This window comes from Tinamus guttatus, unplaced genomic scaffold, assembly GCF_059628265.1.
Source record: "Tinamus guttatus ecotype Peru unplaced genomic scaffold, ASM5962826v1 Tinamus_guttatus_pri_ptg000070l, whole genome shotgun sequence".
NCBI lineage: Eukaryota > Metazoa > Chordata > Aves > Tinamiformes > Tinamidae > Tinamus > Tinamus guttatus.
In genome coordinates this window covers 3,466,107-3,484,837 of record NW_028288604.1, presented here as the reverse complement: position 1 = coordinate 3,484,837, position 18,731 = coordinate 3,466,107, and the positions used below count along the sequence as shown (strand labels likewise).

The 18,731-nt window shown below is 36.6% G+C and overlaps 1 protein-coding gene across 5 annotated transcripts in view; it reads left to right on the top strand.

The window, feature by feature from the left end:
* The window catches only part of EPHA7 (EPH receptor A7), a 152,741-nt gene extending 137,244 nt beyond the window's left edge, over positions 1-15,497 (top strand). For 2 of the 5 annotated variants that reach the window (XM_010226694.2, XM_010226693.2), the window contains exons 15-17: positions 706-899; positions 1,991-2,146; positions 14,885-15,497. In XM_010226694.2, coding sequence (XP_010224996.2) covers positions 706-899; positions 1,991-2,146; positions 14,885-15,080 — 546 coding nt within the window. In that variant the 3' untranslated portion in view covers positions 15,081-15,497. Of the gene's footprint in view, positions 1-705; positions 900-1,990; positions 2,147-3,307; positions 4,946-14,884 lie in introns of those variants that run through there. The other 3 variants (XM_010226697.2, XM_010226696.2, XM_010226698.2) reach the window with 2 other exon arrangements.
* Positions 15,498-18,731: the final 3,234 nt, after the last annotated feature.

The following is an 18,731-nucleotide window of genomic DNA, read 5'->3' as shown; positions in this document are numbered from 1 at the left end:
AATCCAAATGGATATGGGTGAAGGAAGTCCACGACTAAGTGTAATTCTTGGTTCAGACATTTATGCTGTCCTTTGATCATATCATCACCTTGAAGCATCTCTTATTAAATCTAACCTTCTGTTTAGATGATATATTAAAATTCCATTCAGCCAGGCCTTCCTCACTCACACGAGTTTGTGCTTTGTTATTGCTAATGAAACATGGCTAGACACAGAATACAACCTCTTTTCCCTAACAATTTCTGTCTGCTAACCATTTTTCTGGGATCATTTTATAATATCTTCAGGCTTTTTGGATTTTATATGTGCATTCATAGATCCCTATCCAGTTACAAATCAGTTACTTCTACCACACACTCTCTCATAAAAGCCTTGGGGCAAGTAATAACGCTTTCTGAAATAACTCCATTTATCAATCTATCTGTTGCACCCTTGGTGAATTTTCATTGTTGCTCCCTGATGTTCATTTCACTAGGTAACATAGCTATGTTATGCACATGTAGCACAATATGTTTAATAAGCCCAAAGATGAAATCAGGGGTGCTATTGGAAAATATGAAGGCTAATGTCAAAACAATAGACTCACATTTTTGCAACACTTTTATGGCGAATTCCAGTGTATTGCATTTCTTGAACTGCTTAGCAGTGTGCATTCCTTAAATATTGCTCCCTTGATGAAAAATGATTAATTATGTTGGCTACTAGGTCATAAAAGCAATCGAAGAAGGCTATCGTTTGCCAGCACCCATGGATTGCCCAGCAGGACTACACCAGCTGATGCTGGATTGTTGGCAGAAGGAACGTGGTGAAAGGCCAAAGTTTGAGCAGATAGTTGGTATTCTGGACAAAATGATTAGGAACCCAAACAGCTTGAAAACCCCACTGGGAACATGTAGCAGGTAAGAAAAGCTTTCATAAGTGTTTATACGATGGTGAGCGTGGCTTGGTTCTGGGTGTTTTGCTTGTTTGTTGATTCCAGTTCACACTTTTCCATGTGTGTCTCAGTTGTTTCTTCCTCCTATTTCCTCCCCTTCCCTCATTCACCTTTTTTTTTTGTATCACACTGAACAAAATCAAAAAGTGGTAAAAATTTGATAAAAATAAAATAAAGGAAGTAAATAGCATGGACCTAGCATGCGTCTTAGTAAACCACTGCCTGCTCATCTCTCTGTACTCTCACCACCAGTGGTCTTTGCTTTCTTGCTTCTTAAAATTGTAGAGGCTGGAGGGCATGGATGATCATCTATTTTAGTTTCGTATGATGCATTCCTTGCCCTAGGATTTGCTGAGTAGAAACAGTAGTTAATATTACTCATGCTTGGCCAATGTACTTTAACATTGCTACACTGTAAACTCTAGATTTTTACCTTTAATATTCTGGCTTTAATTTCTTCCAGTGATTGCATCTCATTGTATTTCATGGTGTAGCATTTAATGGCTTCTTCATATAATTTAGGTACATTATTTAATCATGGTAATCTTCTGATCCACTAACTAGATCACTGCACTAGGGAATCAAGTGGCTTGTGTTCTGCTCCCAGTTCTGCTCTTGACTGATTTGCTATGTGACCTTAAACAACTTTGTGTCTCTACCCTTTCTTTGTCCTTGTTTTGTCTAATCTAGTTGAATAATGAAAATAGCTACAATTATGTTCTCTAAAATGCTTGAAAAGTATCTTTTTTTAATTCTGCATCTTCAGTTGATAGGCAGTAAGACTGATTTTCTGTTAGTGACAATAGTCAAGTAGGTTGATATTGCTTACTGTGACCTTTCATCTTTTAAGTGAATAAGCTTAGGAAATACATATTGTGAGCTATAGAATAGTCAGAGCTATTCACAGAATACATTAAACTGTGTATAAAGGCCTATTACTTTCTTCCCCTGAAGTATTTTAATACCCCAAACTTATTTGATTCTGACCTTGCTAAATACTCCCTGATGTTTTGAGCTCTTTGGAAACAACTTATTTTCCTTTTTCCTTCTCCGTAGACCAATTAGCCCTCTTCTGGACCAGAACACTCCCGATTTTACCACTTTCTGCTCCGTAGGCGAATGGTTACAAGCTATTAAGATGGAAAGATATAAGGATAATTTCACAGCAGCAGGCTACAACTCTCTTGAATCAGTTGCCAGGATGACTATTGAGTAAGTTAGTACTGGGCATGTTTAACTGGTATATAGGGAACTTCTAGATAAAACACCTACACAATGTTCAGCTCTAAAACTTTACCCTGAGTACAAGAATGGTACTTAGGGTTAAACCAGCTGGTTTAGCAGCTGGTTTAGCTGATAGCATACATAAAAAGACAAATACTCTGCCGCCTATGTGTGGTGTCACTTTTTCCTGCTTTTGGTCAATTGAAATTATATCAGGGGTCTAGAATTTGAGAGAGAATGTGGCCCATTTAAAAGTATGTATGTATGTATAGGAAAATAACTACTTTGCCTTCACTGCCTAGTTATTGCCCTTTACAGACATGCACTAGGAAGATGTGGAAGATTTCTTCTAATTGGTTGGCGGCTATTTCATGCTAGAAATTACTTTACATCAGGATAAAAGTCTATAGGGGCAAAGCAATTTTCTGAAAGCAAGCATGGCCTGTATTGGTACTGCCATCTTAAGTGGGTCTCTTTGACACTGTGTTCTTGTCCTGATAGCTGCCAAACACTTGTAATTCCTCCTACAGAGCAGTGTTTTTTTAAAGAAATCTGAAACAATGGACTCAAGTTTGCAACTCCACTCTTATCTGTAGGATATCTGGGCTCTCTGCTTATAGCTGGGGAAGCCTCACCATATTCTCACAACTTTTGGCAGGTCGGTAGAACTACCACTAGTAGTGGTGGAACTGAGATGGTTGGTCCTCTTCCAGTTGCATGACGGGTATGGGTCAATATACAAAGAGTTTCTCTTGGCATCTCCTTAGGAAGCAGACTCTGATCTCCCAAATCTTGTATTTATACATAATTTTATCCTGAAAGTCTCCCAAGTATTTTATAAGAGAGATTTCTCATTTGTTGGGTATCCCAAAAAACTACAGTAAAAGATTATCATAGCACAAAAAACATACTGACCTCATTCTCAAATGTGGAGATACATGCAGTGTAATGACATGGCACATGCCTTTTATTTACAATCCTCACTGAGAAGTTCAACAGGATACGAACTTCACAGTGCTGAGCTGAGGATTCAGTATCAATGTCAGAAACCTGTAGCCCAAACCCTACGTAGCTTTAAGTCACAGTTGAAAACCATGCAAAAGCAGTCTAATTTGAAAAATTAACAATGTACGCATTTATCTTCCCCAGGGATGTGATGAGTTTAGGGATCACGTTGGTTGGTCATCAAAAGAAAATCATGAGCAGCATTCAGACTATGAGAGCACAAATGCTACATTTACACGGCACTGGCATCCAAGTGTGATAGACATTTCTCCCTTATGAGGGAGGTGACAGACTGAGAGAACAGCACTGGCCTTCAATATATATGAAGTGCTGCTAGAAGACACTTGATTTCCTGGGTCCTTCCTGCAGTGAATAGAAGAGCTACAAGAAGCACCTACAGACTTGAACTCCTAAGTGCCACCAGAATTTATGAAAAGGGAATTAGGATCCACCAGTGGTGGCAAGGAAAACAGCAGTGACAATAAACAAAGTACTACCTGAATAAACATACAAACACCTTGAGCTCTCTAACCTCCTTTTTATCTAATAGACTTTTTAAATGTACATAAAAATTTAAAAAAGAATATATTTGTCAGATAAAATCATGATATTATTGTTGAATTCAACAAAATATTTTCCTTAAATCTGTGATTTCTGAACCTTTTTTTAATCATCTGTGTTTATTCATAAAGACTTTCTTTTAGTATGATGTTTATATCTTTGGACCTTTTTAGTGCTAATTCTATGACACATTACTACACTGGGTACCTCTGAAGGATTATTTGAGTTCCTAGAAATATAAAAAGCATGACCAAGCAATGTATATCTGTCCAAACATTGGTATCCTTTTGTGCCATTTTCTTTTGTTAAATCAGTACCATAATGACATGGCTAGCTAATTGGCAGGGAGTTAGGAAAATGCAAGTTGCCAAGAGCTCTGATATTTTATAAAGAATTTTTTAAGGTTACACATATACTATCTTTTAAAAGAAAATAAAAGACAAAAAAAAATTAAAAAAAGGAAAAGCAATAATGACCCCTAAGTAGTTCTAGGCACTTTTAGCAAATTGTTTGCGAGATGATTTTAATGGACTAGAGTTGAAGTGAGGTATATTGTAAGAAGCCGTAAATGTGCTGAGACACTGCATTGAATGGACAAGTGATTGTAGGAGTGTCTCAGACCATGGATGCAGTTCTTCAGTGTTACCGAGCCATTTAATCTGAGCACATCACATTGTTTTCTGCATTAGCAAATCCAAGAGAAATAGCTGGCATATATTTTGTATGAGTTTTAAGTTGAATGCAGTCCAGCTGTGAGACTAAGGATGTAGATTTTATAATAGAACCGAAGAGCATGAGGCAAGGGGCAGTTCAAAATTTTCATGTTTTTTACTAGCTTTTGCTGCTCTGAGCAAACGTGTGTGCATGCTCACACACACTCACACAATCATCAGGAACACCAATGCAAGCGTGCTCAATGAAGTACCTTTTTACGTCATTTTTATTTATATATGTATTTTGTTTGACTAAACTATTTAATGACCATAAGCAATAACAAAGTGTGTCTTTACAGATATTGCAGGAATGTATATGAACCACAGAGAAATGCTTTAAAAAATTCTGAAAATTGTGAACTACCCCAGCAATGAAATGCTGTACTTCCAAAGAGAATTGGGCTGCTTCTATTGATTTTCATAGAGAAAGATCCCAGGGATCAGTCATAAATTGGTCTTGTTTGATAATGTGGGCATCCACATAAAAAAAACAAAAAACAAAAGAAAACCCTGTAAATGTTCCTTTGTAAAACTTGTAAATTTTATTTATACTGTCTTGTTTTGTACACACATTTATGTGTAGTGAGCTCTGAATACATTGAAAATGCACTATATTTTTCTATTTTACTTGCAGAGCGTCACAGACGAACATGTATATTCAGTGCTACATAATGTGTTTTCCCACATTTAGGACCAAAGATAGTATTCAAAAACTTAAAGGCATCATTTTTTCCCTTCTTTTTTTCTCCTCTTTTTAGATCATTGTACAGTGTTATATTTGACATTTTATTTATTTGTTTCATTAGAAAAATCAGTTTGGTTATACTAATTTTCGTCCCCCTGCCTTTGTTGAAGAAAATCTGTAAAAAGCTTTTAACTAGCATAATCCCATTACATAGACACTTCCATTTGTAATCTTTGTAATAGACTGTAAATATATTTTTGGAACTATAATGCAATGTGCATAAGGGTTATTTTTCAGTGTCCATATATGATTGTTTATACAATTCACAGCACTTTACAGTCATGCTGGGAAGCCTAATTTATTGCCTGGATTTGGGCAGAGTAAGAGAAAAGGTGAATATTCTTATTTCATATTAGATTGTCATTCCATAGAAATGGAGTTATTTTCATGTATGCAGCTCAAGATGATTTTTTAGCTATTAAAATTAATTTTCTAAAAGTGGTGTAGAAGCAAAATGCAGAATATCCTGCACGCCCAGTTTTGAAATTAGTGCATACCAGTGCTCAGCCAAGGCACTGGAAGTAGCCATTGGGTCACTATGAACTCCTAAGCATCTGTTCTGCATTATAGCATACGCTAAGTGCCTCGCTACTGGGGTCACCATGACCAGCATTTGCACAGGGTGCTTGTCAGTTTTGTGGCTTCTTTAGGCACCTAAGTATGAATTTGGGCGTCTAGCTTTAGACACCTGCTTTCTTACAAATCTTGGCTATTATTTCAAAGGGCTTGGTGGTTAAAGGTGCAACGCAGCAATGCTGGTATTGCTGAGAACCCACAAACTCGAAATACACGAGGTCATGCTTTACCTTTAGGATTTATTCAATATTCTGAAGCACAGAGGCCTCAAAGCATGTGTGGTGTCTTATCTCTAGGCTCGCACATGAACAAGTGAGGGCCCTAATGTTATTTCTTTCCTTTTATTTTATTTTTTTTTAATTTGATTTAAGCCATCCTCTTTGAATTGTAAATGTATTTTATCATTCATCTCTATACCTTGATTGCCTTAATGTTGCTACAATTATGTACACATTTGAAAGTGGTAGAGTAGACCAGGAAAGCACAATCAATATCAATATTCCTGTCATATCTATCTATTCAGAACATTACTGCAATTCAGAGCACATGCATGTAAAAGGACTTGTAAGTGTTGGAGCAGCAATATATTGATGTCGGTTGCAGTTTCGCAAATTCCAGGAAGAGGTAGATGAGCATAAGAAAAATAACAGTTCCAGAGAAAGTTGATGTTTATGGGAGGAGCTGAAGAAAAAGTGGGGGTGGAAGGAGAATTGTAGACTGATTGGTGAAACAAGGAAGTGGACTCAGTTCTGACTTAATTCTGTTGAATTTGGGAACTGTACCAAATTTCAGGATATGAATGAGGTTGATCTTTCTAGCTTTTATCCATCTGCAAGCGTCTAGAAGAGAGATGTCTAAGACAAGCAGAATGAATCACCCTCTGGGAATGCTTTTCTTCATTGCCTGCAGAGGGATCCTGGATGATTAGCTTAAATTAGACATCTAATAGATAGTTAGGTGAGATGATTACTAATCTGTATGTCCTTGGCTGATGCAGTTTCTGCCTCAAGCTAAGTGTCATAGAAAGGCAGTTCTTCCACTATTAGTATATCCCGGATTGTATTTGAACTGAGCTTTATCACAGAGAGGTTTTCTTTTTCTTCAGAGATTTGTAACAAATAATCTAAGTGCTCTTTGTTTATGATTATAAATTCTGGATAATTTTTGTGATTGTTTTGAGGAAGACCTGCCTAGTAAAATGCAATTATTTAATATTCAAATAATCTGAAATATTTTTTACAATACTGTGTCAAGCCAGAGGTTATGTGATCTGATACGATAGCTGCTGTTTGCAAAACCATGTTTATCTAAAATACCTTGTCATATAAAAACTTCCAGGAGGCAAAGATGCTTAAATGTATCTAAAATTGAATGTTGCCCTTAATTTCTTCATCATTGAGCTGTGTCTGTATTATTCTCCACTTAAAAATGAGGTTTCAATATATGTCTATAATCATCTGGAATCCATTGAGGGAGTTTGAAGAAAATATTCAAAATTAAATTTGCTTTTCTCCACTGATAGTAATACATGGTAAATAGTTTCCACTGTTTTGAATGTTACAAGAACTATTGCTTTTATGTGGGGGATGAAGGGGCTTGGTTTGGTTGTTGGCTTTTTTTTTTTTTTTTTACCTTTATTGGTTAGTAGCAGAAATAATAAAAAAAAAGAATTTGTCCTTAACTTTCTAAATAATTCATAAATAATAACGTTGAGAATAATCTAAGTTCTGCAACTTTCGGTTACTAACTGAAAGAAGATGATTTTGTCACTCCAGCCATAATTATCAGTGATGCAGAGACTCACTGCTGCTGTGGCCGGTTCGGCTGTCATTCTTCTACCAAGTAATCGAATGAGGCAGCCCACTGGCTGCAAGTGAGGAGTGAAGGGCAGCTGAGCCTAAGAAGGGTTATTTCAGCTTTTAAAAATGTATGCAACACTTGGCAGCTGATGCTTGCTTCCTTAAAGCCTGTTATGCAGTTAAAAAGTGATATGCTCATGACTTGTTCAGTGCTTTTATCTTTGTTTTTGAACAAATGTCATTTGGGGTGCTATGGAAGAGCATAGTTCCCAGAGAGAATGCCAAGCCCAGTTTGAGTACAATATAAATTCTTGCCTAACAAGGATTTTCAGGGTGTCAAAGCTATGGTTTGCTGAGCCATCAATTTATGTAAGTTTAGGATCTGTTAGATTGATGCTTTCAAGAAATTAGCAGATATTTATAAATAGAAGATTTTTCCCCCCGTTTACTTGGAGTGAACTTACAGATAGATAATAGCTTTTAGATTCAAGATTCTGTTCAAAAGGCTTGTCTTCAAACTATTTTCTAGTAAAACAGAATATCTGGGCAGCATGTGATGCTTTATCCACTATTCCTTTAAGAGCTGCCAAACCTAGCCAACAATTACTTTAAAACAATAATCTTTATTATTTGCATAGTGCGGCCTTTCATTTACTTAGGAATAGGGAGTCCTCTAATTATATTTCTTGTAGAAGTGAGTTCGGGAGAAGAGTGGGGAAACACAAAAGACTGGGGGGAAATGAGGGGAAATTAAGGAATTAAAACTCAAGCTAACGAATGAGCCATGAAACCCAATGTATGTCTGGGTTCACCTCTTTAGCAATACATTTCATATAGTGCTTTGAAAAATATATGCTTACTCTAGCATAAATATAGCAGATTAAACCATAGGCATAAAGTCTGCAATATTCTACAACTGAATAGAGGCAGAATGCAAGCTACATTTGCTGGGAGATTCCCTCCCTGTCCTACCTAGATTAGGTTTTGCAAGATTTATAGATCAGGATAACAAACACTCACATATTTAATGCTAAGCCTGCTGGGACAGGGTGAGGAACAAACTAGTGAGCCTGTAATCCCCAATGAGGCTGTGAGTGCACCTTTAGGATGGGTAAAGGTTGTGCAGTTTGAAAGTGAAAAGTGTTTGGGTGCTGTAGAGACCTTGTAGATTATGCACATTATAAATTATAAAAGATAAAAAGATAAAAAGATAAAAAAAAATGCATCTGATGAAAAGATAGGCATTGGAAAAAGAGAGACTCGGAGACACCTAAAATGTGTGATACTAAATTGTTGGTCTCCAGAAAGCATTCCAAAAGCTGACAGTGAAGTTAAGAAACATCAAGTTTTTTGGTTTTTGTTTTTTTTTTTAAGTAAAAGATATTGTTAATAAAACACACCTAATAAACTAATGTGGAGTGGTTTCAGTGCTCCGATCTTTCCTCAGGCCAGATTGGAATTTGTCAAAGAGACTAAATTGAGACAGATGGGAAAGCAACTGGCAATTCACAGCTCGTTCAAGCAGACTTGAAAGAGACATGAAAGGAAATTTTCACATTAAAAGCCTGAAAATAAAACAAGAACTATGATGATATTTATGCTCAGAGGGTTTTAGAATAGTATTCTTTATCTAGGGTAATCTAGGGTAATGATACCATATTTTAGCACTGATACTATATTTATTGGGTAAAATTAACTCTAATTGAATGAAGAATCACAAGTCAAAAAATAGTTGATGTCTTGATAAACTGTGGAAAAGATGTGATACAACCATATGAAATTCATATAACCAGCCAAATGAATCTTGGACCAAACAAGACATAATTCCTTGTGCCAGAAGAGCTAAATCAGGAACAGAAAATCTTGATCTGTGGGCCAAAGCTGCTGTATTTAATTGAACCAAATAACCAAATGTGGAACAGTGTTGCTGTAATAATTAATGCTAATAATGAAAAACTACAACCTAGAGTTCATCTAATAAATCATAATATGGTTAGCACTGGAAAACACACTTAATGGTTAATCCATAGTTATACCAAAAGAGTAATCTATTCTGATAATGTTAAGAGTTCCAAAACTCCGTACTATTTCAGGTCACTTATAAATGTAGAAAGGATAGCCCCAAGCACATAAATAAAACCTTCCGCTTTCCTGCCAAAAAAGAGAAGGAATCAAAATGTTGCTAAAGCTCAATAGAAATTTTCTGGTTGTTTCCTTAGAATTAATATGAAATAAATGATTTTATCTCAGATATTAAGAAACTAACTTCCTAGTGCAGAGACGGAGTCTCACTGAAAGGACAAGTCAAGAGACTGAAGGAGTCAAAGTCTGTTTATCCTCTTTTTTACTAAGGCATTTTGCTTGAAAGAGGCCAAAATGCAGAAAAAATGAAAGAACGTAGATACGTTTATGCTTCACATTTCATGTTTGTAGAGATGTTAGTCAGGTAGCTTCTTGACTCTTATTCACTATGTCTCACCATGCCAACTTTTACTGGCTTGCTGAAGGGCTATGTGTCCATCCTTAAAACAATTGCTGAAAAACATGTTTCAGTTTCCTTTTCTCAGGGACCAAGCAGTCTGCCAAGATGGAGAGGAGAGGGAGAGGAGAGCCATTTTCAGCCACTTCTTTGTAGTGCGCTCCTCAAGAGCAATATTTGTCTCAATGACTAAAACTATCTAAGCCTCTGCAAAAGATAAGTTCTCTTTGATTCTTCTTAATTTATAACAAAAGTATCCCAGGTACTCCATTTGCTGCCTGTTGAAAAATTCAGACTTAAGATGCTTTTTGCCCATAAGCTTATTGCCTAAGATAGAGGTGCTGTTTCAGCCCTCAAGACAGTACTTGACTTTCTGTGGTGGTTACTTCAGTATCACAACACCAAAGTCCCTGTGCAGGTCTCCAATTATGTTTCCTTTCCTTTGTTTCCCTCAGCTTTTGAGGGGTAGTTCCCTTACCATAAGAAGGGAAAGAAATTCTGTAGTATCCTCTACTTGCATTTCGCCCCAGTAGACGGAAGTCATTAATACCTAGCAGCACCCGTGTTTTACTGGAGGATAAATAGAAGAGGATAAGGAGGAAGAAACAATTATTACTACAGTGACACTAAATCCCATTAGGCAATTTACTAGGATTCAGTGCAAGTGCTTTTTACCCTGCCCTGCTTCTTGCTGTATATTGCTGCTTGCTGAATATTTCTGCTAAGCTCCCTCCAGCTCCGCTTTCTATGAAATAGCTGAACCAGACAGGCTTAGAAAGGAACTGGCCAGCAACACTGATGATACTAATGGAGTATGTTTAAAGTAATCACCAAAGCCACTCCTGGGCAGAAAAATCTTCAGTGTGTTGGGAGCAGAATGACATATAGCAAAACACCTGTTTTTTCCAAGGCGGGGAAAGAAAGAGTCATCATCTATGATTTTATACTCCCCATATTGAATGGGTAAAAGTCTTTTTTCAGTCTTTTACTATAAAACTGTGGTCACAGATTTTATGAGATGAATATAGCTGAATTAATGAAAATCTTATGGAAACTAATGCTTTTCCTATGTTATCTTCTTTTGAATTATTTGCTGAAAAATATATTTAAAAAGCTTTAGTCATACTAAAATTACATTTTAAGCTTGAAGATATTCCCTAGAAATACTACCTGCTTTCAGTATAAGAAAGTATCTTAATAATTATGCAAAAGTAGTAAAAATCTATATAAAGTAAGTCTTGAAAGTAGTTAATACCATTTTTATAGTTGTAAAATAGGAAATAGGGTTCTGTGAAGCTGAATTTGTCCTTTTTTTTTTACATCAATTGCTGTCAAGTTATTTATATTAAAAATCCTAGAAGAATACATATTATATGTTTCACCACCTTTTATAAGTAGTTACAAGATATTCAAGGTTGAACTTCCAAATCTAAATTCATGATGCTTCTCTTTAGATAACAGGAAAAGATACCACATATCTAAGCTACAGTTATGCATTGTCATGTCTGTCATTGAGAGGTCTCAGCATAGATTTGCTCAACAGAGTGTTATCTTTGGTAGCTCCTAGACCCTAAGTTCTATTTTGCTGTTTCTCTTGTTTTTATATTAATGTCTTTTGGTGGTGGAGGTCCTTTCTAAAGAATTTAGGTTAGGTCAATGAGCACTAATGAGCAAATAAATATTGTGTAAAAGAGCAGAGGACATTTCCCGAATCTACGGAGATATCTCACTGTCCAGTATTACTGAACTCTCTGTTGCCTTACATAGTGTAAATGCCGGAACAAAATATCAGAAAGTTTGTCTCCCTTCATACTTCTGACATCTGAATCATGGCTACACACAGTTCAACAAATACAGCTAACATAATGCAATGCCTATCCACCACCCTTTCCCTTCCGAGTCCGCTTACAGGAAGCTTCTATTTTGTTATTTGATAACAATATCACTCCTCACTTTCTGAAGATACAGGTGGAAAACTGACATTTCTCCTGGGTGAGGAAAGTGTGGTATGAGTAAGTCTGACCCACCAGTTTCGGGCTATAGGAAAGTAGTACAAGAAGGCCACTTTCAAGTTCTGTTTGGGAAAGGGAGAGACTCTGCAGTTACATATATTCAAATCCTTTGAGCAGGAACCACTGCCTCAGGAAGGTTGATGGTCTGGGCAGTATGCTCTCACCGGGTTTTATGTCCAAAACTCCTTCCTGCACTCTACATGAATACAGACTTTTCCTTTCCTGAAGCGCTATTCCCTTGCCAAAAATTGCCTCTTCCGAATCTAAAATTGATTTTCAAGTGATTCATCTGGGAACAAGGAACCTTATGCTCTTAAGTAAAATGAAATATTTCCATGGAAGAGGTTGAGTATCCTGTCATATCTCATAAGAGTGGATATTTTGGGTCTGCTGGAACCTCACAGAGCTTGAGCTTTGCATATGATTTTGTAGTTGCTGAACTATAAGATAAAATATATATCATCTCCTTGATCTATCTTTATGTGTGCTTCCTGTTGAAAGGGTGGATTTAGGCATCTACTTTTAGAGAAGGCATGAGGTTGTGAATCCGTGAAATCACAGCTCACCTATATGTTTGCTGGGATGCAAGATAGTATACCCAGGACCCTATGCTTCCTAATTATACTTTATACTCATTTGCACTGAAGTGACATTCTGTAGAAATTAGAGGGTGGGTGGTAAGTTGTGTGTGTTGCTGGGTTTGCTGCACTGTTGACTACAGATACAGCTTTAGCATGCATCAGAGTCTGAATAAGTGAGTACTAAAACCAGCTAGAGAGCTGCCCTATCCAAGCACTGAAGGCCTATCCTCACCTCAGCATGGCTCGTCAGCCACAGCCTCTGATGTGCCTTTTGTTTCTAGAGTTTCTGGTTTAGGTTTCTAATTCTTTCAAGAAAGAAAGGGTACCAAATCCAGGACTGTGAATAACATTGGACAGCAAAGCAGCTAGAAATGAAACATTATGACAGTGAAGAAGGCTAGGTCATACAGATGCAAGGGAATTATTAAATTGATTTACCACGTGTCACTCAGGGATTCTGATATCCCAGCTGTTGATGTTTCATACTTGTTAGCTTGCACCTGGTCTCTGCTCCAGAGAAACCAGACCTCGGCAATAAGACCCAGGTGCAGCCTAGATTAGAGCCATGCCAGCATCCTGGTTATACACATGCTATCTCGTGAGTGTCTCTTGAGCTGTAGGCTTTCGTCATGGTACTGATGAAAAAGCACAGGCATAGTCAATATAAACGTAACTTTAAGTTTTAAATACCTTTGTGAGGAGGTATGTATCTAAGTGCTATTTGTGAACATTATTTTCCTTGCAACAAATTCACATGTGAATCATTTTTACTAATTCAAAGACCTACTTGCCTTCAAATAGTAAAAACAAACAAACAAACAAACAAAAAAAAAAACACTCAACCATTAGTCAAAATATGTTTTCCTTTTAGAAAGAATTTCTTCTCGGAGTTCTTTTTCCTGCATTCTTTTCTCTCTCTCTTTTTTTTTTTTTTTTTTTTTTTTTTTTTTTTTTTGCATTACAAGTGTTTCAAAGGGCAGGTGCAAAAAGGAAAAAGAGTGAGATTTAGCTTAGGTCATACCTTCCCTTCATGTAGAATTAGTCCATAAGACACTACATAGACAGAGAAAAAAAATTCTGTCCCTTCATCAGATTGTTTCCTCTACATGTTTTTGCTAAACCTCAGATATTATGGCTATTAATATTGTCAGATCCTCTTTTCAGCTTATCATAAAACATCTGCTCCCATTTTGTCCAGTTTGGTGATGGAGATGTATGGCATGTTACAATGTATTAATAATACTGTTTTCTTGAATAAGAATCTTCTCTTTGATTCACACTGTGAAGTAATCTAATCTATGTGACAGAATAACAGCCTGTACTTTGGAATCAACTGGAAGAATATTGGTTGGTGTGGCAGGGGGACATTCCTCTGCTGGTTTATTTTTCCTTAGCATTAGTATTACATTGGCCTGACTCAAACTCTTTAATAAATTGCTTTTCTCTCAGGAATTTTCAAATAATTTAGTTAAGTGATTGCTAACTATATGTATAGTATTTTTATTAAATCCTGGCCTAAATCCATTTGTCCTAAAGCTATATTTTTTAAAGATTTCATATGGCTAGTCTCTCACTAAATGTACAGTAAAATCCACAGCTTTTCTTTTCCTTTCCATTTCTCTTTTTTTTTTCAACTTTTGTTCTTTTGCTTTGGCAGGGAGTAAGATAAGTAATTTAAACATAGTCTTGCAGGCCCTAATGTCATGTAATGACAGACACAAGTCAGTTAAACTATGTAATTAGTTCTTCAGTGATGCTCAGGGCTTTTCATAATAGCAATTAGGCTGAAAGAAATTCTACTTTATTATACTACTTTATACTAAAACTTTTTTTTTTCCGAATTAAGCAGTTGAAATTGAGCTAACACATCCATTCCACCATTTTCTGCTTCTCTGTTTAAGAGTTATCTACATCTTCTCCCAATCATTAATTTAATACACAAACACCCATCTGAAAAACTTCTGCACCTCATTTGTTTATTTCCTTTATTCCAAATATTGAAATTGTCAAGTACAACCCCGTGATTTATTAAGAGCCAATGTGAAAGACATCTACATTTCCTTCATGTTAGAAATGTTTGCCTGGGGATCTTTGGTTTTATTGTTGTTTACCTAGTGAGTCAATGAGAATTTTTATCAAGTCATAGTGTATACATGGCAATGACAATGATAGTGTAATTTGCCTCTATTACTTCCTGATATCAGGATTCTGCTGCACTGCCAATTTCATATCTGTTGTTATTATTTGTTTGACAGAACCAAAAACAAGCCAAGGGCTTTGCAAAAAAGAGAACAAGGAAAATCCCTTTCCAGAAGAGATGGCAGCCTGAATAGAAATGACATAATGGCAGGAGACAAAGGAAGCAGAAAGGGGAAGCAGAACAAGAGTTATAACCATAAGATCATGAAATTGGTGTGGAGGCACAATGACCGCTATGAGGCATTTTTTTAAAGCACATAAGGACTGTAGTTGGGCTTAGAGGCTGGAAATGTAGAAAAGCAGCATGGAAAGGAATGGAGAAGAAGGGAGGAACAGACTGGCAACAGGAGGAAGAGTAAACACAGGTGTATGGGAGAGGCCAGAACACACAGCTGACAAACTGAGGACTGTGACTAATGCCAAGGATGAGAGACCACATCGGAAAAGCAAGATGATTGCAGGAGGATGGCAAAGCAGGACATGGCGATGCTGCTAGGGAGAGAAGATCCAGCAAAGCTGCCCTGGAAGCCTGCTCTGGAAACTCCTCACTCTAATCTCACCCTGCTTCCCCATCTTCTTTCTAGCTCCACTCTTATACACAAAATATGTATATGGAAGAGCAAAGGAGAAGGAGAAGCAGCTAAGTCAAAAGAGGTTGCTAGGGGAAAAGTATAACCTGGGATAATATAGACTTACTCCTACTGTTGCTGCTACTGATAGCAACTGGGCAGTGAGCATCCTGCTAACCTTTCTCACACAAAAGGCCTTGCTGAAAAACAATTTTAATACTCCAAATAATTCAAGACTTTAAAAAATTTCCTTTCATTCTAAATCAAAATGAAGTAGAAATCATTTACAGAGAAAACGAAACATGGAAACAAAATATTGGGAATGTGTATTTTAAAGAGAAAAATAATCATGTCTATACTAGAAAAGAAGATAAGGGCTTTTATCACTGAAAAAAAGTTTTACAACTTTCCATCAAAAAATATGATAAAATTGGGAATCATTTTAATTGTTCTGAACTGACATTTTCTAGAAATCTGTCTTTTTCTAGAAAAATGGAAAATTGGATTTTTTACTGGAAATTTGACATTTTCAGACTGTCAGTTACTTTAAAATTTGAATTCTAAGGTAAGAATTCCTCAGGAGTAAAAAAGATACAAAGTGGCCAGTCTCATCTCTTCCTCACTTCCTTCTCCTCTGCTTCTGTGATCAGACATCTCTACTGATTGGGCTGCAAACAGCAAAAGCTAGTTTCAATGTCTCCCTGAGAAAAGGCATATTGCCAACTTCTTCAAGAATTATTAACTAGATATGCTTACAGGAAGTGACTTTTTTGAAACAGACTATGTCTCCATTTAAAACTCATCACAACTCTTCCATTTTTCCTGGGAAAAATTATGAAAAAGCATTCTGGAAACCCTCAGATCTTTCTGTCTCCAGTGAAACTGTTTTTAGACATAATTATAGTGTGGAAAATATATTGGTCTGACAGTTGAGAGTCTACTTCTGGTGATAGAGTATTTTATTACTTTGTCATATATAGATACTATATGCGTGGTATTTCTGAGTACAAAGTGTTGATGCTCTGGGTACTATAGGTACTCACTACTTCTATTTTTTCTTGTAAGTTCTAGAGGGCAGCACTGGACAAATTGTTCTCTTTCAGCATAACACGGCTTTGCATGAATCATTCGTCCTGAATGTACATCAAAGTGATATCAAGGTGGTTGTTTTGACACCTTATGAATATAATGCCCATTTTTGTCTCTCCTGGAAGCAGAATGATTTAAGCATTGTCTAGTGGAGACAAGGTCCTCATTTAAGACTGTCTTGTCTTGATCTGGTTAGGATTCAGATAATTCTTCTAGGTGAGGAAGAGACAACAGAAAGTCATAGCTGAAATAGTACCAATGATCCTTAATTGTCTGGGTTTGTCATTGAAGGTTTTGATAAAGGGTGCCATAAATTAGATAGCAGAAGTTCCAGATTCTTCTTATTGTCTGCCTGTCTGTGAACTTGGCTTAAGCTACTTAACTTCTTATCATCTCAGGGTACCATTTTAGCGATGAGGTTTACAGGACCTACACTTTCAATGCAGAGATTTCAGCTACAGCAGAAAGTGCCAGGTACAAAGAAAGTTAACATAATGCCCAGTTCTTGAAGGTCCAATGCTCAAATGATCAGGCCCACTTCAATAATTTCACTACACTGTTATTGAATAAGGCTATTAAAGTTAAATCATGCAATCATTATGTCAGTTTACAAAATCCACCTTGCTTAGATTCCTGTTTCTTATATTTAATTGAACTCCAAAGGTTTATAACAATCCCAGTATTACTAAAAAAAAATAAAAAGTATCCTTATCATACAGATTTCTTTTACCTTTTATTTTTTACCTATTTAATAGAAACCCATTCATGATCAGTTGCAGACACCTTGTTCTGCAGTTATACGCTCAAGATAAAGCAATATCAAAACATAATAATCACTTGAATGTATTATATTTAGCCAAGCTCTTATGGACTTCCGTAGTCCAGGGTTTCTGCTTGCATTGTCTCTCTGCTTCTGGCATGGTAGCAGATATAGAAAATGTGCACACCTTTTGGCACTGAGAGAGGATACCACTTTGTGGTATTTTCTCTCCCTCTGCTACCCCAAACCTGAGCATTTCAATTGGGAAAGGTGTCAGAATCTTTGAAAACTGACGTTTGACCTACCAGCTGAGTTTGGACAGTGAACTGGAAGGACGATTTAGGCAGGCATTTAATACCAGCAACCTCAGTAGCAACAGGGTATTACAAGAAAAAGGCTGAAAAGAGAGAGAGTAACACAGAGTAAAGTGAAAGTAAAGGGGAGCATGCTTAGTAGGCCTTTTTTTTCCCCTTCCCCTCCCTGCCCACACCTTGCCTATACTTTTATAGCCTGTCCTTGACTATTATGGTCCATTGGCTTTTTAAAGATGATTCCTGGTTATGTGTAAAGCAAGAATAGCTGCTCTGACTCAAACCAAAAGTCCACCTACCCAGTGTACCCGGCACTGGGTAGTGCCCTGTTGAATAACAACAGGTTTAATTAAAGCTCCCATCCCCTACTGATTTGGGATAGCATCAACTGCTGGCTTCCAGAAACTGTCAGGACCTTATGTCCGGTGCGTACGGTTGAAGCACTTCCTAAATCAATGGGCTTACTATGTTTAATAGTCTGAAATTGCCCTAGATCCTATGAATTTACTTTCTCCTTCTGTCTCTCTTTCTTTCTCTGTCTTGCCTTTCTATTTTCTGAAGTGGAATGACCAGGGCTGCATGAATTATTCAACATAAGAGTGTATGATGTATTTATACAGTGATATAGCGATACAGTGTATTTATACAGTGATATTATATATATATATATAATATATATGTTTTCTATTTTTGTTTACGGTTTCTTTCTTAATCATCCAGATATCCTATTTGACATTTTTACTTGATACTGAGTGCTTGACTTGATGTTTTCAAAGAGCTGTCTAAAATTAATACCAGATTTCATTCTTTTCAAGCAATAGTTAATACAAAGTCCCTGCCTGTGTATATGTAGTTAGGCTTGTTTTTCCCTTGTGCATTTCTTTGTGCTTATCAAATTTCATCACCACTTTATTGCCAATGGCATTCAAAGTTGTGAAATTGTTTTGCATTTCTTCACAGTCAGCTTCTGATTTAACTTTTTAGAATCATTTTGTATCAGGTTTTCTCATCTGACAGTTCTTAGCTGTCATATTTACCTTTACTATTAATAAAATTACTTTTGTTTAAATCCCTTGTTTTAATTAATGCCTCAGACTCAGGAAGCACTGTACACACTTAAGTGCCCAAATGTTATCATTCACTTTTGCAGTTTTCAGAATCGAGAAAGCAGGCC